Source organism: Dermochelys coriacea, chromosome 25, assembly GCF_009764565.3.
Source record: "Dermochelys coriacea isolate rDerCor1 chromosome 25, rDerCor1.pri.v4, whole genome shotgun sequence".
Taxonomy (NCBI): domain Eukaryota; kingdom Metazoa; phylum Chordata; order Testudines; family Dermochelyidae; genus Dermochelys; species Dermochelys coriacea.
In genome coordinates this window covers 3,779,516-3,807,087 of record NC_050092.1, presented here as the reverse complement: position 1 = coordinate 3,807,087, position 27,572 = coordinate 3,779,516, and the positions used below count along the sequence as shown (strand labels likewise).

General features: G+C 57.8%; 1 protein-coding gene across 16 annotated transcripts in view; it reads left to right on the top strand.

The window, feature by feature from the left end:
- Positions 1–27,572, top strand: part of NFIC (nuclear factor I C) — a 161,025-nt gene that overhangs the window by 71,608 nt on the left and 61,845 nt on the right. For all 16 annotated transcript variants that reach the window (XM_043502799.1, XM_043502801.1, XM_038384228.2 and 13 more), the window contains exon 3: positions 23,418–23,489. In XM_043502799.1, coding sequence (XP_043358734.1) covers positions 23,418–23,489 — 72 coding nt within the window. The remainder of the gene's footprint in view (positions 1–23,417; positions 23,490–27,572) is intronic.

The following is a 27,572-nucleotide window of genomic DNA, read 5'->3' as shown; positions in this document are numbered from 1 at the left end:
GGACATCCCAGAATGCCCTCAGGTGCCACACTCTGGGCACAGCCTGGCCCAGCTGGAGCACTCAGGAAGAGTTGCCCATACTTTCCCAGAATGCACTGGGACAAACCCAGCCCCAAGGGCATGGAGGCCCAGATGTGGGGTGACCGGCAGCTGGGTCATGAGCCAAGCTGCTGGGTGAGCTGGGGAGGTCACAGCCTGGTGTCTGTACGAGTAGCTGGGGTCTAGAAGCCAAAGGCTTTGCAAAGCTCCCGGTGGGTAAGTGGCACTGTAGCAGGCTCTGCACTGGCCCCTCCTCTGGGGAGTCCCACGAGAGAGGCCAAGCACCAAATAGGGCTTGGGGACCTCCCTTCAATCCCTGCATGGGAGTTCTTAGTATGTGTATCACAGCCAGTGCTAGGTGTGGCAAAAACACAGGGAGAGCCAGTCCCTGCCCCCAAGACCCTGCAGTCTAAATGGACCAAGGGGAGTTATTTCCCCGCTGGGAGCAGCAAGAAGCCAGGGCACGAGGTCACATTGACAGCAGGTTTCCTGAGTCCCCATCAGCACCTTAAATACCCCCCAGGTCCCTCCTGAGCTCAGCCAGGTGGGAGTGAGGCTCACAGCCCTGAGACTGTGGAGCTAGACCCACAGCTGCAGGGGGGGCACCTTGGAGGGACAATATAGCAGAGAGCTGCTCTCCAGGGGTGGTAATCACCCGCCTTCACTAACGTGACTTCAAACCCAAAGTGAGTGACTTTCTGCTGTAAAGCCTCCTGCTCTGGCCACTGGGGAGGTGTCTCGGTAGCATGTGCTGGGCTGGGAGCACTGGGCTGCAGCCAGCCAGGGACTCTCCGTCCACCCAGCACCAGGTTACTGCTGCTAGTCGAATGAGCCGTGATGTCCAACGGAGAGGCAGTGATCTATGAGGGGCAGCAGGCAGTTCCTGTGCCAGCAGGGACAGCTGGTGGCACCATGAGGATGCCAAGAGGACGGCGCGGCTCAGCTGGCTCTCTGCAGAGCCGGGGGGCAGGATGGAGGCTGAGTGCATGTCTCCACACGGCAAGATGCGTGGGATTCTCCCAAGCAATTAACCTTGATTAAGCCACTCTCTGCATCTGGATGGGATAAACAGCTGGTAAACAAGCCCCCGGTGAAGTACTGCAATTAGCTGCACACAGGTCCCTGTCTCCCAGCCAATCTGCCATGCACTGGGTTTGCATCAGGGCTGACAGGAGGAGGGCGGGTTGTTTTCTCTCTCTTCCTCAGTCTGTCTTTCCAGCCTGGGCCATGGCAGGGCTGGCAGGGCAGGTGGTAGCAGGCCAGCTAGTTCACTGCAGGATTCTGTTGCAGCCAGCGAGCTTAGTCACAGAGCTGGGAAGTTAAATTTAACACAGGTTGGTCCAGGGCTGGGCAGCAGCCTGAATCCAACCCCAGGCTCTTAAGGTGCACAAGGGGCAATGTGTTACTCCCGGCGCCCCCAGGGTCTCGCCCCACTGAATGGCGACGCGAGCAAGGGGGTTGTTGTGGGTTTCTGGCCCAGGCTGGGAGCCATTGTCGAGCCGGGATCGATATGCCAGGAGGCTGCGGGATAAACAAGTGGGGCAGGACTTGGGGGGTATACCAGCCCTTAGCATCCTGATGCACTGCAGGCCTCCTCGTGCACCCGTGTGATGCCAGCACCCGGGGTGTGTGAAGTGACTCAGGTTGAGGCCGCTGGTGCAAGGATGGCGTCCTGGGCAGGGTCAGCAGGGTCAAGTGCAGCTGGCTCTTGGGAGACCACAGAGGTTAACACAGGGTGGTGATGGTGCCCATCTGGGTCACAGGGAGCTCCAAGTCGCAGCTTTTGGCCATTAAATATCCCACAGCCTTTTACCTAAGAGCAGACTTAGCCCAAAACATCCCAGCCACATGTGTTCTGCTGGTCCAGCGTCACCCCGGCAGTGTCAGTTGGATACAGTGCTCTTTACTTCCTGTCCTAAACTGTAATATTGCTGTTCTGTTCAGCTGCTGTGGCGTTCCACCCCAGAGGTGGCTGCATTTCAGCACTGGGTGACTTGATCTGAGCATGTGCAGGTTGCTTTGAGATCTCTGTGGGGCTGGGGGCATCAGTTATTGCTGTTCGCAAGAGGCAAAGGGGGTGTAGATTAATCACTGCCTGGCCACGGGCTGTTGCTTCTTCTGCCCTCCATGCCTGCAGACACCCTGCTCCCTTAACTCCCCTGCCCGGCTCCCCAAGGCCCCGCTGTTCTCTAAGGCGGGCAGCAGCAGCAGCTCAAACTCCCTTGCCATCCGCCACCAATGGGCAGCTGCCATGTGGAGCCTGTTAGCCCCCTTAGCTCCCCTCCAGCCTTGGCACCGCCATCCGCCCGGGTCAGGCCGACAGCAGCTGCCAGTCTGCTGCTCAAGGCATCTAGATGACAGGATGAAGCAGTTGGCAGCGCCAGTCCCAGGCAGATGGCAGCAGGTGACGGGCGCCCAGGAACCAGGCCCCATGGGGGAGCCAAGTGGTTTTCTCAGCTCTGCAGGCAGGGGCTTTTAACAGGCTGGCAGATGTCTCTCCAGCCCCGGCACGTGACACTGCCTCCCTCCCCTGCCCGCCAGTTCTTGGTACCGCTCACTGCCTGGACTATCACACGCTTTCCGCAGGGCAGAGAGACCCCTGGAAATTCCTAGGGACACTCAGAAACACACTAAGACTGCTGGCCCATTCCTGCCCGGTACCATTTTCTACTGCTCTCCCTCCGAGGGTCCGAGCACCTCCCCTGCCAGCTTCACTCCCTCCCTCCCCTACCTTGCTGTGTTTCCTCCTCCTCCCTCCACAGCCCCACTGCTTCACTCTGTCTCTTTCTCCCTTTCTCCGGCTCACACTCCTTTTTTCTCAATTTCTCTTTCAGTTCATCTTTTGTTCTTTCTCTCTCCCAGCCCACTCGCGGGAAAGCAGCTCTCCAACCCCCACCCTACCCCCCAACTGAACATGTGCCCATGTCACAGGGTAACCATGACACAGACCAACATCCCTGAACAACCCCAGGGGGGCAGCGCTGGCACCGCCGCGGGCACCTCCGCCAGGAGCAGGCAGAAGGAGAGGACTGCAGGGCACAGCGTTAAGCGTGGAATGAGAGGATAGTCCCTGGGCAGGAAGAGCCAATCTTCTCCAGCCCACAAGCATGGCCTGTCGGAGGGGCCTGCCAGAGGGGTGCGGTTGCCCTGGGGCTGGCTCTCCTGGCCCCAAGCCAAAGAGAGGGAACAAGCAGTCTGGGAACAGCCCAGCACTGCCCGGTGACCTCTCCGGCTCTGCGATATGGCACGCACCACCACCGGGGCAGAACTGCAGCCAGGGTGCCCCTTTCCCTTGACAAGGGTGGGGTACACTGGGACAGGGGGAGTCCTGCCCCTCCCCTTGCCCTGGGGGTAGCCAGGGAAGGCCGGGGTGGGGCTGAGGCTTTCGGGTGGTGTGGGCTGAGGCCTTGGTACCCAGCGCTCCTGGCATCACCCCTCCTTGCTGGGGACGTGCAGCACTCGGTGGCTTCCCGCCCTGGGCCTGTCTCCTCAGACACTTGAGCCCCTGGCTTGGGGCCGGAGGGGACCCCGGAACAAGGCTGAAGCCTGGAGGTGGGGGGTGGGAACCGAGAATGCAGCCAGGTGCTACCCCCCTAAACCATGAGCCCCCCTCAGGTTGCCTGGGTGGAGGCAGTGCCCACGCCCAGCCCTCCTCAGCCACAGGGAGGGGGCACAGGCCTCAGCTCAGGCTCTATCCCAGTGGGAGCCTCCCCAGAGACTGGGGGACCTGGGGGGCTTGGTTTGAGTCAGACTCCTAGAGGTGCCGCCAGGGGGGCTCACCCCACCACCTTGGCCTGGAAACTTTGTGAGAGACCAGGCTCCCCGCAAAAGGGCTCTCCCCAGCCTGCAGGTGCCATGCTCCAGCACCGGGCACAGCTGGGCTGGTTTGGAACAGGGTCTGAAGTGGGGTATGGCAGAGACGGGTCTGAGACAGTGGCAGTGTGGTTTGGCCCGTTACAGAGACAAGAGCTGGGCCAAAGGCCGGAGCTGGACCCTGGCCCAGGCCATGGGCCCGCAGGGCAGCTGGTGCCCCCCACTCAGCTCCACAGGCCTGGGGAAGGGGCTGCTCTCCCTGCCGGGCTCCCCTCAGAGCCTCCTGTGGCTCCTGGAGATGCCAAAGGCTGCCCGGAAGCGGAGGGGGTCCCCTGTCCGTCTATCTGTGGCCCCCCTCACACCCAGCTTCCCTCTCCCTCCTTCCCCTCCTCTCACTTCCTCCTTCCCTGCCCCACTCCCCACAGCTCGCCCCCTCTCCCTTTCCTCTTTTCTCTCCCTCCCCTTTCACACGCCCCAGCAGTGCCTCCCCTCCCCACTTCCCCCCCCACACACACACAGCTGGCAGCTCCTGGACGTGGCCCAGGGCTGGCAGGAACCAGCCGCCCCTCTGCCCGCAGCACATGGGGCCCAGTGGGGAGCTGTTCCCACATTGCAGAGCTGCTGCCATCTTGCCATGCTGGCTGGGGCTCAGCTGAGGGCAGCCCAAGCGGCTGCCAGCTCAGAGCCCTTCAAGGCAAAGCAGCAGCAGCTCTCCCGGCTGGCCTGACTCACAGCCCGGCATCAGGGCAGGACAGGGTGACCCTGGCCCCGTCAAGGCGTGGGGCGACTCCCAGTTAGCACAGGCCAGGGAGGTTGCACTGGGGTGTGTGCAGGGCTGGGGCTCTTCCCCCGGGCATAGGGCTGGGGTGGGACTCTGCCTTATAGCTTGACTCTGTCAGGACAGAGAATTCTGCCCCAGTGACAAGAAAGTGACTCCTGCAAGGCCCCTCGCCCTGGGGCCAGAGCCAGCTAGGGCACTGATGTTGTCATCTTCCTCTCAGCAGTGCCGTGCAAATGCTGATTGGGGGCTCCAGCATGTGAACTTCTGGGGTGCTGTGGAATCTCTAGCACTGATCAGCTTTTGCCAGCAGCACCAGCACTGAAAACTGCAGTGCCAGGATCCTCCCCTGCGAACTTCCCCCAGCAGTGCCCTCCCCATGCCAGCTGGGACCCCTCCCCTGTGAGCTTCCCCCCAGGAGTGTCCTCTCTGTGCCAGCTGGGACTTCTCCCCTGTGAGCTTCCCCCCCAGCAATGCCCTCCCCGTTCCAGCTGGGACCCCTCCTCTGTGAGCTTCCCCCCAGCAGTGCAAAGTGCTGTGCTCTTCCTTTGAGCAGTGCCAGTGACTGTTCAAACTTTCCAAGGCCCTTTGCAGCAATGAGAGCTGGGGCTGCAGCCATGAGCGGGGCTGGGAATGGGGACAGTGTCCTGTGGGCACTGGCGGGGCAGGGGACGGGCAGGTTGTTGGCAGAGTGAGAGGCCTAATGACACTCTGGCTTCGCGGAGCTGGGGCCCAGTTGCAAAGGTGGGGGGGAGGTTGAGTTGGAAAAATTTCTCCTCTGTTAGAAAACTCTAGATCCTTCTGGGGGGCTTCTTTAGCAGGGACCCTAGGTCAGGAGAGACAGAGACGAGTGCGTCTGGGGATAGACAGACAGACAGACAGGGCAGATGTTTGTGTCTATTTAATTTTCTGATATGGGCTCAGGCTGGAGAAACAGCCAGAAATGTGGGTGTTTCTCTGCCCCCCAACAGGTATGAAATCAGGACAGGCCTCTTTACTCCTGGTATTTCATGGCTTTGGCATGTGATCCCAGCCAGGTGGGGGATAAACCTCTGGTTGCTGCAAAGTGTGACCGTAATGCCCATGGGGTGGGGAGGGTGCATCCAAACCCCAGGAAGGTTTGGGGGTTGATTTGGGGCTGAGGGTCAGGGGGGTCTTGGATCAGAACTAGCTGGCTCATCCCTTTCCCCAGGAAATGAGGCACGTCGGCCAGGATCCTCTAACAGCAGCCAGCTAGCGGCTTCCCCAGTTCTCTGCACATCTGGAATTTGGGCCCCAGCCGACCCCTGAAGGAGACAGCTAATTCCCACTGGGGTGGAAGAATCGGGGCCCTGGAATTACCCTCCCCCACCCCCCGAAGGGCCTGATGGAAAGCAGCAGGCTTGTATCTGCATACAGGAGACAGAGCATGGACGTTTACAGAGGGTCACTCTGTCTGTTACCCCAGCGCCTCATGTCCAGAGCCCTATGTCCAGAACCTGGCACTGCAATGGTTAATGGCAGTTGATCTCCAGGGATTTCCAGTCCATCCTTTGGAAGGCTATTCATGAAATGAGCTGACAATCCCGGGTGCAGCTGTCCGCCTCTTTCTTTGCCATATTGAGCTCCTGCCACCAAAATCAAGGAGGCGGGTCTGGGCGGCGTGACACGGGGCCCTGGGCATATCCTCGGCATGTCGGATCCGCTGCTCAGCCCCTTGGGACCGCTCCCGCTGGAAGGCACTTTGCTGCAGTCCCAGCTGAAGAGTAGCTGGGGTCAGGGAGCGGGGACTCTCCCATGGATGGGCGCTTGCACCCAGCTTTGTACCAGCAGCTTTCCCAGCCAAGCTGCAGCCCAAAGCACTTCCCAGAGTTAAATCGCACATGTCAGCATAAGGCATAAATTACTGAGGAGAGCGGCGCAAGAGCGGGGTTGGCGATCGATGGATGTGTCACTCGCACAGAGGCAGCGAGGACTCGGAGGCGGAAGGGGTGGAGGAGGTAGCGTTTGCATGGGCAGTGTGGAGGGAGCCATAGCAGCGGGGCATGGGGGCCAGGTGCTAGATTGGATTCACTCCTGTCCGGCCGTGTAGGTTCTTATTCTGTGCCCATCACAGTGGTACCTGAGCTGCGGAGTGGTGTTGGTCTTGCACCAGTAACACTAGATGTCAAACTGCTTCACAGTCTGTTGTGTATTTATCTTGGCAGGATGGGGAAACTGGGGCACGGGAAAGCTAAGGGTGCAGAGGTGGCTTGGCAGCATCTCCTTGGGACACGGGGCGCCTCCCCACACTGACCTGAGAGATGCTGCGAGGTTAACCTGGGTCCCTTCTGCCTGGGGAGGCCTGTGCTGGCTCCACGGAGGGACTTGGGGAGGTGTGACGGGCTGAACCCCTCCACGGCACACCAGGCCCCTTAGCCAGTGTCCACGCTCACTCCTTCCTGCTCCTGCCTGGCCTGGCGGCCCGTAAATCAGCTGGAGTCTGAGGACAGCTTCTTGCCCAGCTGTTTGTCCATCTCTTTGCTCCCCTTGAGCCGCAATCCTGGACCCCTTCCTGCTCTTGCAGCCCTTGCCCTCGGCACCTGGAGTAAGGCAGGGGATGGGCATGGTTCCTGCCCCTCCTGGAGGATTTCAAAGCCATCCTGGCTACCAGAAAGGGCAAATTCCTCTTAGCAGCACCCCACATCAGGCAGCTGTTAAAAATGTTCATCTTGATTATTACTCCTCCAGTGTCTATTCCAGCACCCCAGCGGCCTCACCAGGTCAGTGCTGCCTTGAGCCAGGTGCTGTACAGACCACTGACAGACTGCAGCCCTGCCCCACAGAGCTTGCCCTAAAGCCCCAGAGAGCCGTGGGCCAGGGCGCATTTGTCTAGCATCAGCTTCCAGCCATTGGTGGCAGCCTGGCTCACGAGCTCAGGACCTCCCATTTCCCAGCCCAGCTCTCCCCAGCCTCTTCCGCAGCCCTGTGGCAGCCTAGCTCTTGGCTTCCCCACACCCATCCCGGGCCTGCCGTAAACCAAGTTAATCATTAATGGCCAGTATGAGTAAGAAATAATTCCCCAGCCCGGCCCAGTTCCCTGCTCTCCCACCCAGCCCAGCCAGGCCCCTCCTGCCCTGGTCCCCCAGCCCAGCTCAGCCCCCTGCTCCCCAATCCAGCCCAGCCCTCTCTTGCTCGGCTGTATTCCTTGTGGGCCACGTCAGAGTCGTCACTCCCCCTGTCCCCCATTTCAATGTCCTGTATCACCCCCCTGGGCCCTCCTAGGCCTAGGCTGATTCCTGATTTGGCATGAGCTGGGCATGCTGTCTCCAGGCCCCACACCACCACCCCAGTGTTGCTAGGTGGTGTTTTTAGTAAAGCCTCAACTCCTGGAGTCATGTGAACATGTGGGACTCCTAGTTCTTGTGTATGCCAATCTCAGGATGGTGCGTGCTGTGGCAGGGGCTTGTGCCTTAGCAAGGAGGGAGGGCTTGGACCAGGCTGGAGTGGGGCAGAGGTGGTCGTTCGCTCTGAGCCAGCATGGCACCAGGCTGAGAAAGGGAGCAAAGCGTTGCCAGCTAGCACACGGGGGAACACCTGCTGGTGGCAGCAGACCAGGCAGTGTCTGCCAGGCCATGGCGCAGACAGCAGCAAGAGTGAGAGGCAGGGGTGGGCAGGGAGGAGGACGCTGGGAAGGAAGCTGCTTAGCAGAGACTTCCTTGAACCCTTTGCTCATTTTCCTGGCCTCAGCCACATAATAGGTTCCTGAGGCTGACAGACGGCAAGGCCGGGTCCAGGCCTGCCAACGCGGCACCCTCAGGTGTGGGGAGCCCAACTGGGGAGTCATTAACATGGGATCTCCCCCATGCTGTCTGTAGATCAGTGGCTCAGTGGCACCAGATCTCCCGCAGGCAGAACTGCACAGATCTCCAGAGGGCTCTTTCCTCCCCCAGTATAGCTCTCCCCACACTGGGGAACATCAGAGTAACCTCACTGGTGTCAGTGGGTCAGACCCAGCATGAGGTATCTGGGGTCTGGCCCCAGGTCTCTCTGTCAGACCGACCGACGCTCAGTAACAGCAACAATCACAAACAGCAGAGCCTGGACCAAGCCCCGGAACAGATATGCCCCACCTTGGGTTGGGGGAGGGCCTCTGCAAAGGCTCCCTCCCTGCATAACGGGGCAAGCTACAATCTTGGCCCCAACTGCCAAGAAACTGCAGGGCTTTGGAGCCACGTTTTGCAGATGGATCCATTGCTCATGATGCCCCCAGCTTCCAGTGAGGTTCTGGTTCCCCGCTGGCTGCCGGTCTCAGCCAGGGCCTCTCTGTCACCCCCAGCCGCCCTGAGGTCATCTGGCCCACGTGTTTCGAACCTCATGAACTTATCTGGGCCAAAGGTTCTGGGCTGGCCCCTTTTCTAGGGGAATTGCGTTAGCCTGGCACAAAAACAAAGAGAAACTCAGAGAAAGATTTAAAATACATCTGGCCCAGAACCCAGGAGAGGGGGGCAGGGAAAGCCTTGTCCCTGCAGCAAGGCTACAGACAGTTAAAGATTAAAGGGGACTTAATGAGTTCATGGAACATCTGTCACGTCAAATCTATCAGCTCCGTCAGCTGAGTGTGGACTAGCCAGTGAATTCAAATGGTGGGAAACCACCTTCGAAATTTTTGATACAGACATATCTAGGGCCTGATTCTGATTTCAGTTACCCTGGTGTAAGTCTGGAACAAACCCATGAAATCAGTGGAGTCATTTTTGGATCTATGTTGATGTAACTAAGATCAGAATCTGTCCCATTGTGGACAGTGAGGACAAAGACAGTGACCTTCCTGAAGTGAGTTTATGTGCTCACTACCATGGCTAACAGAAAGGGCCATCTCCATAGGAAAGCTGCCTTCTCTGGGGAAGAGCTGGCAAATTCAAACCCAGCTACCCCCTGTGCAAACTAGCCTTTGATCTCAGAAGGACACCTGGAGCTGGAAGCTGGGCTGGGGCAGATCTGAGGCAGAAGAGGAACAGAGTAGCCTTAGGATAATCCTTCTAAATTCTAATAAAGTTCCTTGTTCAGTGTCGGAAGAAAGTGATTCTTTCTGTGAGGCTTTGCACAGAAACACAGGCGTTGCCAGGTGGGCTTGGTCCTCGGGTCCATCTTGCCCGGTGTCCTTTCTCTGACTGTGGACAATATCAGATGCTGCAGAGGCAGATGTGGGATAATCTGCCCCGCACATTAGAGCTCATCCTGATCTCTGAGAGCTAGAGGCTAGCGTAAGCCCTGGAGCACGAGGCTCAGATGGTTGGCAGTGTGCACTGGTACAGCTCTGGCTGTTAGTACTCACATTGCATAAGGGTGCAGTCTGGCCTGCTACCTATTAATGAGCGAGATGGGAGCGTGTTTGCTGTTCATTCAGCTATTGCAATTCACAGCCGCTGAGGAACTGCCCGTAGGCAGGTGCTTAAAAGGTGGCCGAATTCTTTGGAACAGCTGAGCCGTGGGTGGGTGGGTCTGGAGCACCTGGAAGGGCTATTCTGATCTGCTCCGGTTCACAGGTCACACTATCCCCGTAGCACAAGTTCAATGGAAATCTGGTTCCTGACATGGGTCCAGTTGTATTTTGCCATTGCCAGCAAAGCCCACAAGCTATGACAAGTTTCACTGTGTTCAGAACTGGCTCTTCCTAGTACCTGAGCACTTCCAGGCCTCCGCCGGGCTGAGCCGCGGTCTGTGGGTGGCAGCGCCAGGGTGGGGGAGGGCTCAGTGGGGAAAGCTTCCCCATGCAGAAACATGAGCAGTTTCAGATCCCGGGATGTTTGCCTGAGAATCCCGACCCTGGGGTAGCTCCTCAACTGAAATGTGTGAGGCAGCTCAGATGATATGGATCAAAGAGACTGGCACTTTTTTTGGAAATGCTTCTGGAGGGCTGGGGGGACACGTTCTGTTCCCACCTCAGCCACTTGTGTGGCCTTAGTTACACTGTGTGTGGTGATAGCACTGTGCAAACGCTGGGGCGGGCACCAGTAGGCTCTGGCTGTTTGCCGCAGGCTGGGACTGCGGCTGATTAGCATGGCCTGATCTGGCTGGCTGTAATGGGGGATCCATAGCCAGATTGAAGGCCCTGCTCCAGAGCAGGGTGGGACCTGGGGCAGGGCCCAGTGGCCCACGTTGTGAAAGGTATGGAGGGGCTGGGCTGCTCAGCATCACAGTGACTAGCTGACTTCAGAGCCTGCACTCCCGGGACTTTCAATGAGACTTGGGCATTGAGATGGGCAACACTTTAGTGCCACTAAACCTCTGGCTTTCTGGGCCTCCGTTCCCAGCAGTGGGGAGACCTGCCCTGCCGCCCCGCTGTGCTGTGCATCACAGCCTGCGAGGCACGCACCGGCCAGGGAGCTGGGGCCAAGCGAGAGCCCAAGCGAGTGAATCCAGCCTGTTACCCAGCTGTGACGTCCCACTGGAACACGCACAGGTACTAGAGGCTCAGCTGCCTCTGGGATTCAAGGAGATGTAGGCACCTAAACCCCTTAGGCTCCCCAGCCCAAGCTTTTCTCCTCACCCACTGTTTTTCAGTGGAGAAGTGACTCATCCAAGCTCCTGCTGCCAGGCAGAAGGCCTGGCTTCTGGCTCCCCAGCCAACACCTAATCCACTAGGCCACAGGGTCGCCCCCTTCGAGCAGACACTGGAGCCACGTGGAGTGCTGGGAGGGGCTGGCACATGCGCCTTTATCCCTACCAAGGTCTCTATTGATCTCCTGGGCTGTGGCGCAGCCTCGCCCAGGAGCTAGGAAAGGGCCCTGCACCGGCCAGCGGAGAGGCTGCAGGCCAGTGGGAGTTGAACTGCACATCCCCAGCTGGGTAACCCCTCGAATCCCATCAGCTGGATCTACTGCTCCCCACAGGGGGGCCGTGCAGAGGGACGCTGCTGGGCAGCTGTTTGCCTTCGCTCTAAGCTCAGATGCTCAGTCCTGGCTCCCACTGACTTCGAGGGGGGCACTTGGGCAAGGTCAGCAAAGTGCAGACAGTGCATAGGCAGGGCTTAAATTCTCCCCGAGGATTTCCTGGGGGCACTGGGGCTTCGGTCCCACGGGAGGCGCCGCGGCTCAGGGCTTTTGCCCCTTGTGTTTGAAAATATTTACTGGAGCTCTGCTCCAGACAGCTCTGGCTGAATTTGAGCCTTGGCACTAGATCTGCCTGGCTGCTTCGCTCTCCCCTAACCCTTTCCAGCTGAGGTTCTCAAAGCCCTTTTCACCAACTCCCCCTCCCTCTGTCTCCCCAGGGTAACTTACACCTGTGATGTGGGTATTATCCCCATTTTACAGAAGGGGAAACTGAGGGACAGAGTAGGGCAGTGACTCCCCTTGGTTATACGGTGGCACAGCTGAGAACAGCACCCCGGCATCCTGACTCCCAGTCCTGCTGCCTTGTTCCAACCACAAGAGCTCCCTTCCCAGAGCTGGAGCTAGTATCCCCGTTCCCCACGTCCCTTAGCGCTAACCATTTGATGACACCCAATCCCTGGGCATCATGGTTTGGCAGGCCTCCATTGCTAACAACTTCTAGAGATGCTGCAAGAGTTTGGGTCGAAATTGGGGAGGAAGGTGGAGGGTGCGTTCTGCCCATGAGAGCATGTGTGTGTGTGTGTGTACACCCGTGTGTGCACACAATGTCCGTGCAGACGTCTGTCTGTGTGTGTGTGTCTGTGTGTGTGTGTATGTGTGTGAGGGTTAACAGTGCAAGCCTCCCGCTCGCTTGCTCGCTCTCAACTCCAGCAAAGGATAGCAGGGCAACCCTTTCTTTCCTTTCCTCTTTCTTTGCTGGCCCGAGTCGCTTCCCTGCCTGCCCGGGAGAGTGACGTATTTCTGTAGAAAAAGGAAAGGGAAAAGAGTGCAGAAAATTCCCCCACCACCCAGCGGCTCTCCCCTCCCGGGGCCCTGGCACCTATCCTCACTCCCCCGTCAGCGCTCGGCTGCCCTGGCTCTTTTCCCTGGACTGTCGGAGGAATTCACGCAACCTAAAATGGCTGCCAAGAGGAAACTTGGGGGGGGAGGGGTGAAGTGCGCGTGCACAAGTGTGTCTGTGTTGGGTTTCTCTTCCCTCATACTCTGAAATGGCTGCCAGCTAAATGGGAGGCTGCGGGCTTGGGCTAAGACGCCATGTGGCAAGAAAGCAAAGCCAAGCATTAGACCCACAAGCATGGGGGTTTTCTTCCCCGGCTTCTTTCTCTCAGTCAGGTTTTCTCTCCTTTCTTATTTGCCCCCCTTTTTCAGCCCGTGATACCCTGCCCCTATCATGGAGCAATCTCATTTGCACACTTTGTTCCGGTATTCAGGGAGGGACGAAAAATCTGGCGAGGGGGAGCGGAAGTGGGGGGAGAAAAGCGCGAGCCCAGCGTGGCACAATGGACAGGAGCGTGAGAGGGCCCTGCGTGAGCGATGCCCGGGGGTTTCCACTGCTCCATGCACTGTGGTTCTAATGGGAGCACAAAATGGCCGTCGGGCCAGCATGGGGGAGTAATGTGGAAAAGTGGGGAGGGGAGCGGAACAAAATGGCTGCCCTCGGCGGTTACGTCAAGCAGGATGCACTGCTGTGAAAACCTTCCCCGTGGCCCGTTTCTCCTTCTCTTTTTCACCCCACCCACCAACAGCCTGTGCCATGGGTCTCAGCAACAGCGACGCCCTTAGCCTGTCTTTTGGGTGAGAAAAGTGCATTCCCAGGCACCCACTTCCGTGCCGCCCGAGGCCAAAAATAGCAGGCCGCGCTCCGGGAGCCGCGCTTCCGTGCGAGGTCTCGGGAAAGCGCCTGAAAGGGAAATCAGGGAGCAAAGAGCCGCCAAGCGGCTTGGCTGGGCTGCTGTGTTTTGACTGCGTTGTTTGGATTGCCTCAGCCTTTTCCCGGCACCAGCCAAAGCTGTGAAAGAAAAATGCCGAAGGCCAAACAGGTGGGAGGAGGAGAAGGATGGAGAAAGAGCGAGAGAGGGAGGAAAGAAAAAGGTGTGTGTGGGGGGAAGGTTTGGAGCTGCTTTGAAGCCAGGCTGGCATCTCACCAGCTCCCAGAGCCAAGCGACAGAGGCTGATGGAAAGCACGGTCCAGACTCCTGGCAGAGGCGGATTAAGATTTATTGAAGCACTGGGCACAAAGAACATTTGAGCCCCTGCCATCCCCTAGGGGCCCGGGGCAACAGACCCTGAGGGGCCATGCCCCACCCCCCACTTTTTAACATGGCTATGGTAGCCTCGGGCAGGCATGGAGCAGCAGCCAGTAACCTTCCTGGGGCTCCCTGCTGCCTTACAGCTGGGGCAGGGACTCCTCTCCCCCTGGAGTATGTCTGCAGGCCCACGGGAGGGGGCGGGAGGCCGGACCAGAGCCCCCACTCCTGGGTCTCACTGGCAGCGGTGCACCCTGGGGGGGGGGGGACATGGGCCGGGGCTGTTCTCGGTCACCTTGGCCCCTGCCCAGGGCAAGCAGAGAGTCTGGGGATCCCCACAGCAGCCCAGGCTCTCTGGGCCAGCGGCTCCTACCACTGACCAGGGGATGGGGTAGGGCCACAGTTCTGGTGCCAGTGGCCCCCCACTTCTACGCAGGTTCTGGGCGTCCTGCGGGGCCCCACTAATTGGGCACAGGCTCCATGGGCCTGTGCGTTAATCTGCCTCGGCTCCTGGGGAAGATCCTCAACAGGTCATGGAGAATACTGTGTGGTGCAAAATCCCTGTGGGTGGCACTGTGGGGCAGAGCAAGCCTGGATCAGAGGATCAGCCGGGCCCCACACTCTATCCCCCCAGTTCTTTGTTATCGTTATGTTAATGGCTCCAACCGCCTGAACTCCTCGGTTACTCACAGACTGTGCGCTGCTGGGAATAATGACACACGACTGTGCTCTTTGCTGAGCACGCATTTTATCAGGCATCTCGAAACACGGCACAGGCGTTCATTTCAGTGGGGCTCCCAACCCTGCCCTCCGCCCAGGAACCAGCGGAGTATTAGCAGCCCCACTGCACTGCGGGAAACTGAGGCACTCACATAGGAAGTGGCTGGTGCAGAGCCACAGCAACAGACCCAGAAGTGGAATTCAGGAGCCTGTGCCAAGCGCTAGGACAAACTCAGCCCGGGGCTGGGACTGGAAACCAGGCAGCAGAGCCTTCTGGAGCTGGGGCATTTTAAACCAGCTGCCCTCTGGCATCTCAGCTCCTGGTCCCCTGCTCTAACTACTAGACCATCCTCCAGCGCTGGGAGTAACAGAAGAACCCAGGAGTCCTGGCTTCCCATCTTCTGCTCCAACACTAGACCATGCCCCTCTCCCTCAGCCTGAGATCCCATTCAGCCCCAGATAGATACGATTCTGTGGTTCTGCTGTGCCCTTGGCAAAGGCTTCTTTTCCTGCCTGTATCCAGACCCAGTGGGTCTCCTGGATGGGAGCGGTGGGCATAGCTTGGATGTGTGTAAATATAACCAGTCTGTGGCTAGTTAGCCGCATGGCCAGTGTACAGTGGATGGGCCCATAGCTGTGATTAATGTGGCCTGGCTCTAGGGCGACCCTGAGGGATGCTGGCCAAGGGGGTCTCTCCATTCGTGGGTGGAGAAACGGCCGCCAGGAGCGTTCTGGGACTGGGCCACCTCTGCCCAGCCTCGAAGAGGGGAAGCCGGGAACAGCAGAGGCCACATGGGTTCTGCCTGGAGCAGAGGAAATGAGCCAGGGAGTCTCCACACAGAGCCAGGCGGTACTGGGCCCCCGGGGCTTGGAGCTGATCCGCTGATGGAGCGCTGAGCAGGGGCCTGAGCCAAACCCCAGTGTCCTGGTTGCCTCCAAGTCATAGAACGGGCTGGAGTGAAACCTTGGGTCCAAATCCCCAGGAGCTTTGGATTCAGATCTTGACTTTGCACCTTGGTCCCCGTTTCTCTGTGTGCTAAGGACAGTCCCCTGCAGGGCTGCTCCTCCAGAATCACCCAGATTAGGATCCGGTGCCTGCGAGGTGCTGAGCGTCCTCTGCTCCCATTGACCCAGCAGGATCAGGCCCTAGCATTGATCTTCCAGCCCACCCAAGTCTCTGCAAGACCCCTGGGATCAGCAGTGCCCCAGGCAAGATCTTGTGAAGAGAGCTGCACTTATGTCTCAGCCTGGGGACCCTGATCCAAACAGCTGATAGCAGAGCCGGCCTGCCCTGCCCAGAGGAAGTGGAAGGGATCCCAGAGAGATCCCAGGATGTTAGCGGCTTCTGCATACTGAGCGGTGTAACCCATGGGCAGTCAGTCCTGGCTGAACCCAGAAGATGGGCTTGTTTCTGATGCTCTCCCCATGAGTCTGTCTGCCTCTAGCTAGGAGCCAGAGCTGGCACATTCGGGGCGCTGGAGCTGCAGCTCCAGGGGATTCGGCTGAATACCTCCAATAATGGTTTTCAATCTTTGCACTCTGCACAAAGGAGGAGAAAACCCCCAGCTCTGGAACAATCACTGAGGACTAGGACAAACTTCAGCCCCATTTCCACACAGCTCGCCCTTGGGGAGCAGCACGTCCTGGCCCCGCTGTCCTACCCTATCATTTAGTGAGAGCAGGAAAATAAACCAAAATCCATCCCAGTCACCCTCCCCGGGCCTGATTCTCACTCCCACAGGGCCCCTTCACACCACTCTACATTTTCCTCACCTTGGGAGGCTCCTGTGCGTAACCGGAGTGGACTAGGAACCTTGGTGTGACTGAGATTCAGGCCCTCAGACTACAGAGAAGGCTGCGAGCCCCGAGTTCGGTTGTGCATCCCTGGGCGCTCGGGTGTAGGGATCTCATTACCCTGGCATGGGGTCACTGCTGTGGACTGGGGATTGAGGATCAGCTGCCTTTTAATGATCCATCTTCTGTCTGTGTGTTCATCCCTATGTCTCTGTGTCCATCCCTACCACTGCTACATCCCACTCTCCCTGCCCGTGGCCAGCGGACTGAGCGTGCGCCAGGGTCCAGTCAGCCCCCGCACTTGGCATCCGTGCCCCCACCCCAGGCAATCCCACTCAGGGTGTTTCTCTTGTCAGCAGAGCAACCCTGGCAATACAACATGGCGCAGGGTTCATATTAACAGCCTGATCTGCTTGTCTCAGTCACAATCCCCAGCTGAGATCAGTGGGAATCCCTTGGCTTTGATGGCTCTCTGAGCCAGCGCTCACACCAAGGGACTGGTTTGCTTGCGTTTGATGTTTTTTTTGGGGGGGTGGAGTGGTTTGCCATTGGTGGGTGGCAGTGGGACAGGACTCCTCACTGCCGACTCACGCTGGGCTCTGCCTGCCTCCGCCATCCCCACCGGCAGCCCAGACGCTGCCCTTGGGATGCATGGGGCTGGCCAGGTCTGTCGCTATTGCAGTGGGCACAGCAGGGCATGGCTGGCTCTTCCAGAGCTCTGCAGGTCCTGCAGGCGCATCACCAGGTGTGCCCCAGCTCCCAGGTCTGGTTCCTCGCTGTCACGGCTCAACCACACTTCCTAGCAGAGCGGCTCCATCCACGCTCCGTGCGCTGTGCTGACTCGGTGCGCCGGAGCCGGCTCTGTGAAGGAGCAGGCTGCAGAATTCACATCCGGGCCCTACTACCCCCACAGCACCATGGTATTACAAACCCAAAGGGCTTTGAAACCAGCAACCGGCCCCAGACTTGGCAGGGAAAGCTGGGCTTAGCCTTCATCTCCAGCCTAGAGGGAGACTGGTGTGAAGACCAGAGACTGCAACGGGGCTGTTCCGTCCTGGCTGCACACCAGGGGCTGTCCATGCTTGGGCATGGCTACCTATTGTGGGTATTGATCCATCCCCTGTTACCAGGATATCTGAGTCCCACCCCATCTTTAGTGTACTGAGCGTCACGGCTGCCGTGCTGGCAGGGGCAGGGCAGCACTGCTAGCCCCATGTACAGGGGCAGCTGAGGCACAGAGAGACCTGGTCACACAGAAAAACAGTGGCAGAGCAAGGGCTTGAGCCCTAGTCTCCTAAGACCCAGGTTGGGGCTCTAGCCCCCAGACTATCCCTGAGCCCAGAGGAAGGCACCCATGGCAAGGCCCAAGCAGTGCCATCAGTGGGGCCTTCCCTTGGGTCCCGTAGTGCATGCTGGGTGATGTAGTCCCCACGGGCTGCACTTTTGCATGAAGGTCCCGGGCCCAGCCTGGCTGTGGCTGCTCCTCCAGCCCTGGGATAGCATGGCTCTGCATCCCCCGAATCCAAACCCAGGTCCTACCAGGATGGCACATACAGTTCCCCTGCCCCCGGCAGTGCCAGATCCCACCCCTGGGCTTTGTTTGTGATGAGATCTGCAGCACTCCAGGGGGGCGACCGCGCAGCACGGTCCTCCATGTCCGACTGCGGGGAGGGCGGGAGGGAAACGGCCTTGAAATCTAATCCAGGATGCTCTAGAAACCAAGAGTGCTGAGCTCAGCGTCTGTGAGCCTGCAAGGAGTCTGATTATTTTTAGATAAGATGGAGCAGGGGCCGGGAGTGCGGGATGCAGGCTGCCCAGCCTGCCTGTGTGGCTGATGAGGTGGTGAGGGGCGGGGAGACTGCAGGCTGCAGCAGGCGCTTCCTTTGCACCATCGCTCTTGAAAATGTAATGCGCGCTGCCATCGTTCCAGCTTTCCCTTTTTTTTAACCGCCTTTCCTTTGGGAGGGGGTGGCACGGGAGCAGGGCTGAGCCGGCGTCGCCCCGGGGAAAGCAGTAGAGTTACTCTGCATTTACCCCAGTGTCACTGAAGCCAGGATCTGGCCCCTCCTCCATCCAAACTGCACCGCGCAGGCCAAATCCTGCAGTCCTTACTCAGTCAAAACTCCCACTGAGGTGGGGCCGCTCAGGCAAATGGGGTGGTAGTGCCCCCTGGGGCTGGAACAGCAGTGTGGGGAGTCTTGATGAAATCTGCTTCCCAGCCCTGCAGAGACAGTGCTCAGCAATTTGGGACAGGAAGTGGAGGGGTCTGCCTCCACGGGAAGCAGCAGGAGGAATTCAGAGAAGCGCTTAGGCCTGGTCTACACTACAGACTTAGGTCGACATAAGCCACATTTAGTCGATCTAATGATGTGTGTGTCTACAGGACCGAGTCCTTCCACCGACCTAAGTGGCCTGTAAAGTTGACTAGCCCAGGTTTGTTAATGAGGCACGTGGTGGCTCAGCCCCTTGGCTTCAGGTCTCCTAGTACAAGGAATTACAGTTCTGCTGGAAGTTGCAAGTGGCCACACGTTGGGTGGGACGGACACATACACACACACACACACACACACAAAGCAGCTACATTGTGTGAGAAAGAGAAGACAGCCAGGCTACATTTCAGCAGCAACAGTGCTGGGTTTCTTGCATACCTTGTTTCTTGTCGCTAATGAAGTACATAAGCTATCCAGGCATCATTGAAAGGGCACCAGGAGCAGAAACCCGGGGCGCAGGAGCAGCCAGGAGATGGGCATGTGGGTTGCAAAAGTCTGATGCCCATGATATAAGGGGGAAGGCAAAATAAAAACTATAAGGTGGATAAAAAACTGGCTAGATTGTTGGGCTCAACAGGTAGTGATCAACGGCTCCATGTCTAGTTGGCAGCCGGTATCAAGTGGAGTTCCCCAAGGGTCGGTCCTGGGGCCGGTTTTGTTCAATATCTTCATAAATGATCTGGAGGATGGTGTGGATTGCACCCTCAGCAAGTTCGCAGATGACACTAAACTGGGAGGAGAGGTAGATACGCTGGAGGGTAGGGATAGGATACAGAGGGACCTAGGCAAATGAGAGGATTGGGCCAAAAGAAATCTGATGAGGCTCAACAAGGACAAGTGCAGAGTCCTGCACTTAGAACAGAAGAATCCCATGCACCACTACAGACTAGGGACCGAGTGGCTAGGCAGCAGTTCTGCAGAAAAGGACCTGGGGGTTACAGTGGACGAGAAGCTGGATATGAGTCAGTGTGCCCTTGTTGCCAAGAAGGCCAATGGCATTTTGGGATGTATAAGTAGGGGCATTGCCAGCAGATCGAGGGACATGATCATTCCCCTCTATTCGACATTGGTGAGGCCTCATCTGGAGTACTGTGTTCAGTTTTGGGCCCCACACTACAAGAAGGCTGTGAAAAAATTGGAAAACATCCAGCGGAGGACAACAAAAATGATTAGGGGACTGGAACACATGACTTATGAGGAGAGGCTGAGGGAACTGGGATTGTTTAGTCTGCAGAAGAAAAGAATGAGGGGGGATTTGATAGCTGCTTTCAACTACCTGAAAGGGGGTTCCAAAGAGGATGGATCTAGACTGTTCTCAGGGGTAACAGATGACAGAACAAGGAGTAATGGTCTCAAGTTGCAGTGAGGGCGGTCTAGGTTGGATATTAGGAAAAACTTTTTTCACTAGGAGGGTAGTGAAGCACTGGAATTCGGTACCTAGGGAGGTGGTCGAATCTCCTTCCTTAGAGGTTTTTAAGGTCAGGCTTGACAAAGCCCTGGCTGGGATGATTTAGTTGGGGATTGGTCCTGCTTTGAACAGGGGGTTGGACTAGATGACCTCCTGAGGTCCCTTCCAACCCTGATATTGTATGATTCTATGATTTCATGATTCTAAAACGCTTCTAAACGCCTGTCCCTCCTCACAATCATGGGAGACATGGTGAAGGTTCAAGCAGCAACATGAACTGGCTGTGAAAGCTGCAGGGACTGGCAGAGTGGCAGATGACCAAAAGACACTGATGCTGCTTCTTTTGGGGTCTGGTGCAGAAATGTTGGGCATATGTGACAGGTCTATGAGAGGGACACAATGCTGGTACATGCAATACATACATGCAATGGGTCTAATGCTGGGTATATGTGATGGGTATGTGCCCTGTGTATATGTGATGAATATAGCACTGGGTGGATGGGACAGGTGTAACGCTGGCTATATGTGATGGGTACAATGCTGGGTATAGCGATGGGTATAGTGATGGTTGTAATGCTGGGTACACACACTGGGTATAGAGTTTGGGGCAGTGCGCGGTTTATGAAATGGGTATGTGCACTGAATAGAGCAATGGGTATAGCATTTGGTGTAGCATGGGATATATGCAATGGGCACAGCAATGGGTGTAGTGCTGGGTACATGCACTGGGTGTAGTGCTGAGTATCACACTGAGTTCCATATCAAGGGTAGAGGTGAGAGGGAAAGAACTACAGAAGGAATCGCGAAAAGGTCTGGGAGTCACAGGGCCCCTTGGAAGGGGGTTCCCCTTCCAAGGCCTGGCCCCTGGGGTCGGAGGAGTTTATTGTCACACCTTAACCTTTAATAAGTCCCATCCTGTGAGTTGGCCCGTCGTGGGGCTGGATTGTGATGTCTGGCGCATTCCAGGTGCTCAGCACGTTACGGCGGTCTGGCCCCGAACAACGCCCTGGCTACAGACCCTCACTCTGGACTGCCCCTGGCAGAGAGTTGCGCGGGGCACTTGCCAAGGCAGCGCTGCTCAGCCAGGCAGCAGGACAAAGAAATGGGCAAGCGCCCGCAGAGGGGCAGAGGGCACGTGGCTGGAAGCCCCGAGTTTGTGCAGGGAGGGGAGCATTCAGCAACGCCAAGCACCTGACTTGGAGGGGTGTCAGCATGGGGCCACTGGGCTGGTATGGAGAACGCCCAGCCGTTGGGTGAGTGTGTGGAGACCAGGATCAGCCCCACGCCTGGGGGAGGGCAGAGGCTGAGCTGAAAACACAGGGGCTAAAGGTGCAAAGGGGAGCTCTTGAGGCAGGGTGGAATTGCTGGGTAGGAAGCCAATACTGCCGCTGTCTAGCCTGGCTGTGCACCCTACACCTGTAGCCTGGCTTGGGGGTGGGGGTGTCCAGCACCCTGCCAGCTCTGAAGGGTGTGGTGGCTAACAGGTGCCCCAGGAACCACGATGGGACCTATCAGATCACCTCCCCTGGGTTGACCTGGAGGTCTTCCATCTCTCTGCTGGCCCAGGTCAACCCTGCTTCGTTTGAGGAGGCAGCCAGCACACAGCCTGAGGCTGTGTCTCCATTACCTTCCCCCTCTCGGGGCCCACTTCTGTCCACCAATGTACCTGGTCTCCATGCCACCTGCTCAGGCCTGGCCAGTCCTGTCTCAGATCCCCCAGATGGGACCCAGCCTGGTGCCGGGCTCCCCCATGCTGGCACTCCATGACCGATGTCACAGCCCCATGACACCATAGCAAGGAAATCCCATTGCCTTGAACAAGGTCTGGGAGCTCCAGGATGGCTCCCTGAACCCACTGAGACTCTGCCACAACCCCTGGGGCAGGTGACCACCCCTGGCCCTCCCACAGCTCTGGCTAGTTTTCCCCTGGCTAGCTTGCTCTGAGCCCCCCATGGCACCTACTGCCCTGAGCATGCCAGGCTGTGGCATCGCCCTGGGGAAGGCTGGCCAGGGCCCGGGTGGCAGGGAGCAGCTGTTCCAGAGCCAGGTGCAGTGGGCAGGCCGGGCGGTGCTTTGTACCAGTGTGCAGGGCTGCCTGACGAGGGGGTTGCAGTCACAGCAGAGGAACCCAGGGCTGTTTCATGGCGCCATCGGTTCTGAGGTTGGGTGCTTCCTCCATTACTGGCGGCGGGCAGGCAGTGGTGAGGGCAGGAGGCTCCGTGGGGCATGGCAGCCCATTAATCATTGTATGGGAACAGCAAAGTGACCTCTGGTTAGTGAGCGCAGACCACGCAGGGGCCATTACAGCACAAATGATATTATATAAAGCAGCCATTAGTGTTTGTCTGTTGCCAGGGGAACCAGAGGCCTGCCTGGTCATGGTCACTAGAGGGGAGGAGGGAGAGGTCTTTCTTTCTTTCTTTCTTTCTTTCTTTCTTTCTTTCTTTCTTTCTTTCTTTCTTTCTTTCTTCACTCCCTCAACCTTTACAATTCCCCCCCACTCCTCCTGCAGTTTGATTTGGATGCAGCATTCTACTCCACTTCCTGTCCTAACCTCTTGCACAGCGTTCCTGTGCACTGTTACATGGTTGCTGTGTTCCACCCCAGAGGTTGGCTGCATTCCAGCGTGCCATGAGTGAGCTATTTGCGGCGTTGCTGTCCAGTATTCAATTATTGCTGTGTTCCAGCCCGGTGGTGGCTGCAATGACTCCCTACACCTTTTATTAGCAGGAGGAGGTTTTCCTTTCACTATCAAAGGGATCCTCTAGGGATACTGTCAGGAAATACCCGAATCAGTTTCCAGCCAACAGGGGGCGCTGCGGGGAATGCGACACGGTCAATAAGGCAGGGTCCAACCACTGACAGAGGCTAGTCCGGAGCCCAGCCGCTCCCAGCTCCTACTCCTGACTTTCCACACCTGCGAGTCACAGCTCATGGGGCTGTTACCATCTGCCTGGGGCAGGTGAGAACCAGGGTGGGTGACTCCGCCGGAACCAGTGAGCACCAGCCTCCACCACCCTTTGGGGCTGCACTGTGCACTGGGAGGTTGGCGTGCTGGTGGAATTAATGAGGGGGGGAGATGGGGGTTGTTAGGCCATCTAGGGCAGGCTCGACCCAACGCCAACGCTCCCTGCTCTAATGCAGCCCCCAGCTCCTTCTGTGGCTGCTTGGTCCAGGCCCGGAGTTGGGGCGACCCCCTGTGACTGCCTCAGGCTGGGAGCAAGGCAGAAGCACAGGGTCTGTGCGCCCAGCAGCCTCAGTACTGCATCCTCTTTCTGCGTGGGGCAGCCCCGCGTGGGACACGGCATCTTGTGGCCAAGGAAGACTTGCCTCTGCCATTCTGAGAGCAGGCTGGGGGCAGTGGGCTGGTTGCTGCCATCAGGGGGCACTGCTCAGAGTGGGGCATAGAGACCTGGTGTGTGGTCAGCATGGGGGGAACGGGGCTGGAGAGGGGGTGCTGGGTTGCAGAGCCTCATGCCTGGCTTTTCTTTTCAGATTCAGAGCAAAGCAGCAGTCCAAGGACAGGGATCGGCTCGGACCAGGAGGACAGCAAACCGATCACATTGGGTAAGTCAGCGCTGGGCAGGGGGGTCCCCTCACCCCTCTCTTGCCAGCTTGTGGGAAGGTAGATCTCGCACATAGACCCTATTTAAAGCTCGCTCTCAGAACCCCTGTGGGGCAGCGAAAGAAGCCATGCGGATACTGAGGCAGTTGACACTCTCCCCGTTCACCCTCTGCAAACCCCGGGGCCAGGCCTCTCGCTGGCCACAAGAGTGATGACTTTGGGGCTCTCACAGCCTAGCGTCCCCTGGTGGAAAATCTCTGCACAGCGAGGCCTGAGAACAGGGGAGAGGGAGGAGGCGTTTCTTAAAGCCCCAGCACCTGGGGTCAGGTGCTTTTGGGAGAATCTCAGCTTTGGTTTAAAAAGTACCCCAGGGAAGTTTCTCACCCTTGCAGCTGTGGAGAAAAGCTGGAAGACCTGATGCCTCTGCAGCCTGAAGGCAAAGGACAAGAACCCCCAGTTAGTTAGCTGTTACATCTCAGGATTAGTGGAGGCTGCCCCATCATTCTGGGACACTTTGAGGGGGGCAGGTTTCTGCTCAGAAAAGGCCCGGGGCTGGGATAGGGGAGCGGCTGTGGGGTGGGACTGAGGGGCAGCAGCAGAGCTGTTGGGGGAGCCCTGGACTGGAGAATCGGGGGGTGATGGGAATTTAGGGCCATTGCAGAGCTGTGGGGGGACCCAGCACTAGAACAGTGGAGGGGTTGCAAACCAGAGGCATGGGGCATTGGCAGAGTTGGGCATAGGAAGCTTGTACAGCGCTCATGCATGCTATGCCAGGCTCTCTTGTCAAATTACCGCCCAGGCCGCTTCTCCCAGAGCGGGTGTGGGGGGTCCTGAGGGGCACAGAGAGCAGTCACACAGCTGCCCCAGGCTCTTTCACAGCTGCCACAGCGCTCCTCACCCAGGGAATGGCTGAACAGACCTCACTCCTGCTGCAGGGGGCGCCAGAGCACCCTGGGCCAATGCAGTACCATAGGTGGGTTCTCACTCCTGCCGCAGGGGGTGCTGGGGAGCCCCAGTCCAGTCAAGCCCCATGGAAGTGGGAAGGTTTTAGCCGAGTTTTGCATCTAAGCGACCAGCAGCACAGAGACCTGCTCCTTCAGGGGCCAGTGTTGCGCCTGCTCTTCCAACGAGATCAGACAGCCCACAGCAGGACCATGAGCTGGCAGGGCGAAGCCCAGGGGCTCCCAAGGGGTCACGTTTGTGCTTCCACATGGGAGCTGCTGGGGCCTTTTCAAGAGCACATGGTTCCCTCTTGCCAGCAGTCAATGAAGACGATGCTGAGGGCCTCTCCTGCTGGCACCCCAAGCCAGTGGCTCTGTGCCTGAAGGCCAGGCTGAGGCTCTGGACTAAGGCACCCCTTAGGTGCCCGTATTCACAAGCTCCCAGGCAGTGTCAGAATAAACATCCCTTTGCATGAAGCGAGCTCGGAGCTCAGACTCCCGCGAGGATTTGCAAACATGGGCCATTAACGCGGGGAGATGGGGCTGGGCTGGGTGCAGTGGGTAGCGCTAGAGAGAGGGTCAGACAAGCACAAATAGAAGAGCTGGATGTTAATGGAGAGCAGAACTTTCCCCACCCAGGCAGGAACGTTAACCCTTCGCTCTAGGAAAGCCGCTTTCTGGGGGACGGGCGGGGGGGGAGGGATAATTGGTTCTGCAGGTTCTGCAGAGGAGGTAGCACCGAGAGGTTCATCCATTAGTAATGTCAAGGGAGGGGTGTCCACAGCGATGCCCCTGAGTTCGCACCACAGATGTGCTGGGCCCCTGCAACAAATACTACTTGTTATTTGTATTAAGTGGCACCTAGAGGCCCCCAAGAGAGATCAGGGCCCCACTGCCAGGAGCTGCCCAGACACCAAGAGAGATAGCCTGGCACCCCAAGGGTGGGAGGGGGACCCAGAGGCCCAGAAGCAGGCCAGTAGTAGAGGCAGAAAGAGAACCCAGGTGTCCTGAGGCCTGGGCCTCCCCACTAGGCTGCATGGTTTTAGAGAAAGCAGCTGCCTATGTCACTGACAAAAGCACATTTTGGTCGGCTGCGTCTGTGTGACTGAGCCAGCAAGACCGAGGCAGAAGAGCAGGGAGAGAGGGCTCCCAGCCAGCCTGCGCCAGCCGAATCCCTCGCTGCCGCTGGCCCAGGGCATCCCTGGAGCAGCGCCCGGAAGTGCTGGGGTGAAAGGTGAGGTGCCGAGATGGAACAGAAAGGAAGTGATTGGATTTTGCTAGATGGGAAAGTGCCACGGAGAGAAAACTGCTGAGCCAGGGCTTTCTCCTCCACCTCCGGCTTCTGCCAGCAGCTTCTCAGCCGCCAGTGATGCTGAGACCCAAACTGTCCGTCGGCTGCTGGTGCACCGCCCCGCACTCTCGCCCCCTGCAGCAGAAGTGCTGACTCGGCAAACCCAGGCTAGAGGAGGCGCTTGGCTCCTCGGTGCCTGGGATGACATACGCTCCAGGAAGATGCTGAATAGTTTCCCTCTAAGGGGATCGGGCTGAGTGACGGGGAGACCACAGACCTAGCTGGCCTGGAGCCGGAGTTTTTATCAGCTGGTCTATGGAGCGTGGAATGAGTTTGGCAGGCCTCAGCCCAGCTCCCCAGCATAACAGCCATCCTCGGACTTGTTGCAGAGAGGCCAACGGAGTGTTTGCGTGGACCTGTGGCAGAGGGCTGCAGGACAGTGGGAGCATGCCCTGGGATTCCAAGTGCAGGATGACTGGAGACGGGCGGGGTGGTGCCCGTGGTAGGATCAGGTGCCCAGAACGGGGGCTGCATCTCAAGCTGGCAAGTTCGCAGTTTGCCCCCATTCACTGACTTTGCTGTCTCACTGTGAGCGCCAGGATCTCCCACCTGCAGCTGTTTTCCACTGAGTCACTCCTGTGGCTGGGTTTGGTTTTTGGAGTCACCCACCACGTGCCAGAGGCCTCTGCGTTCAGCTTTGCTAGTGTGCCAGCCCCGGGGCATGCGGGCTGGAGCTTGACTGCCAACTGGGGGATGGAAGTATCCAGGACTATTAAGCCATCAGTTATTACTGAGAAGTGGCACCTGGAGGCCACCCCCGCTGGCATGCTCCGTGCTAGCCCTAGACCATTGTGCCGGGCACTGCACAGTCGAATCAGCCCCTGCCCAGAAGAGTTTAAAGTCTATTCAGACAAAAGAAGAAGTTTTAATCTCCATTTTAGAGACAGGAAGCTGAGACCCAGAGAGCCAAAGGGACTTGCCCCTGGTCATGCAGGGCATCTGCAGAAGGACTGGGGTCAGACCTCTGAACTGTGTGCTCTTCTGAGACCCAGACCAACAGCCTCAGTGCAAGACCATCCTGCCTTTGTGCCGGTTTGCTGCTAAAAAAAAGGACTGCTGTTCTACCGAGCCCGCCCTGATGATTCCCATGCTCAGAACTGCATACACCAGCCTTGAGACAGGATTTGTCAGTCCCCAAATACAAATGCAGGCCAGTGTCACTGTCCCCATTTTACAGATGGGAAAACTGAGGCACAAATCTTGTCACCCGGACTTGATAGATTTCTTTGAAGAGATTACAAGTTTGGTTGGTACAGGTAATAGAGTAAGGCATTTTGCTTGGTACTCTAGGATATTTTGATTAAAAACCAAGAGCAATACAAGATCAACACGGTATCCATAACATGGACTAAAAACTGGCTCACTGATGGGTCTCAAAATGTAACTCTGAACGGGGACGCATCGTCAATGTGCTTCTAGCGGAATCCTGTGGGATCAGTTCTGAGCCCCCCCCCCATATTAAACATTTTTATCAACGACCTTGAAAAGAACATCAAATCATCACTGATAAAATTTGCAGATGACAAAAAGATTGGTGAATAACAAAGCTGACAGGTCACGGAGACAGAACAGGCTAGTTTGCCTGGTGAGCTGGGCACAACCAGCCAACCTGCAAAGTCACACATGGAGGAACTCGAGCACGTGCCACCGCTACAGGAGGCGATGAAAAAGATGGAGAAACGTTCTCTCTTGCCACACAGGGCAGGACAATCTCAGTAAGAACAGTAGGACAGTGGACCAGACCTGCCTTGGGACGTTGTGGAAGCTCCTTCACTGGAGGTTTCGAAAGGAGG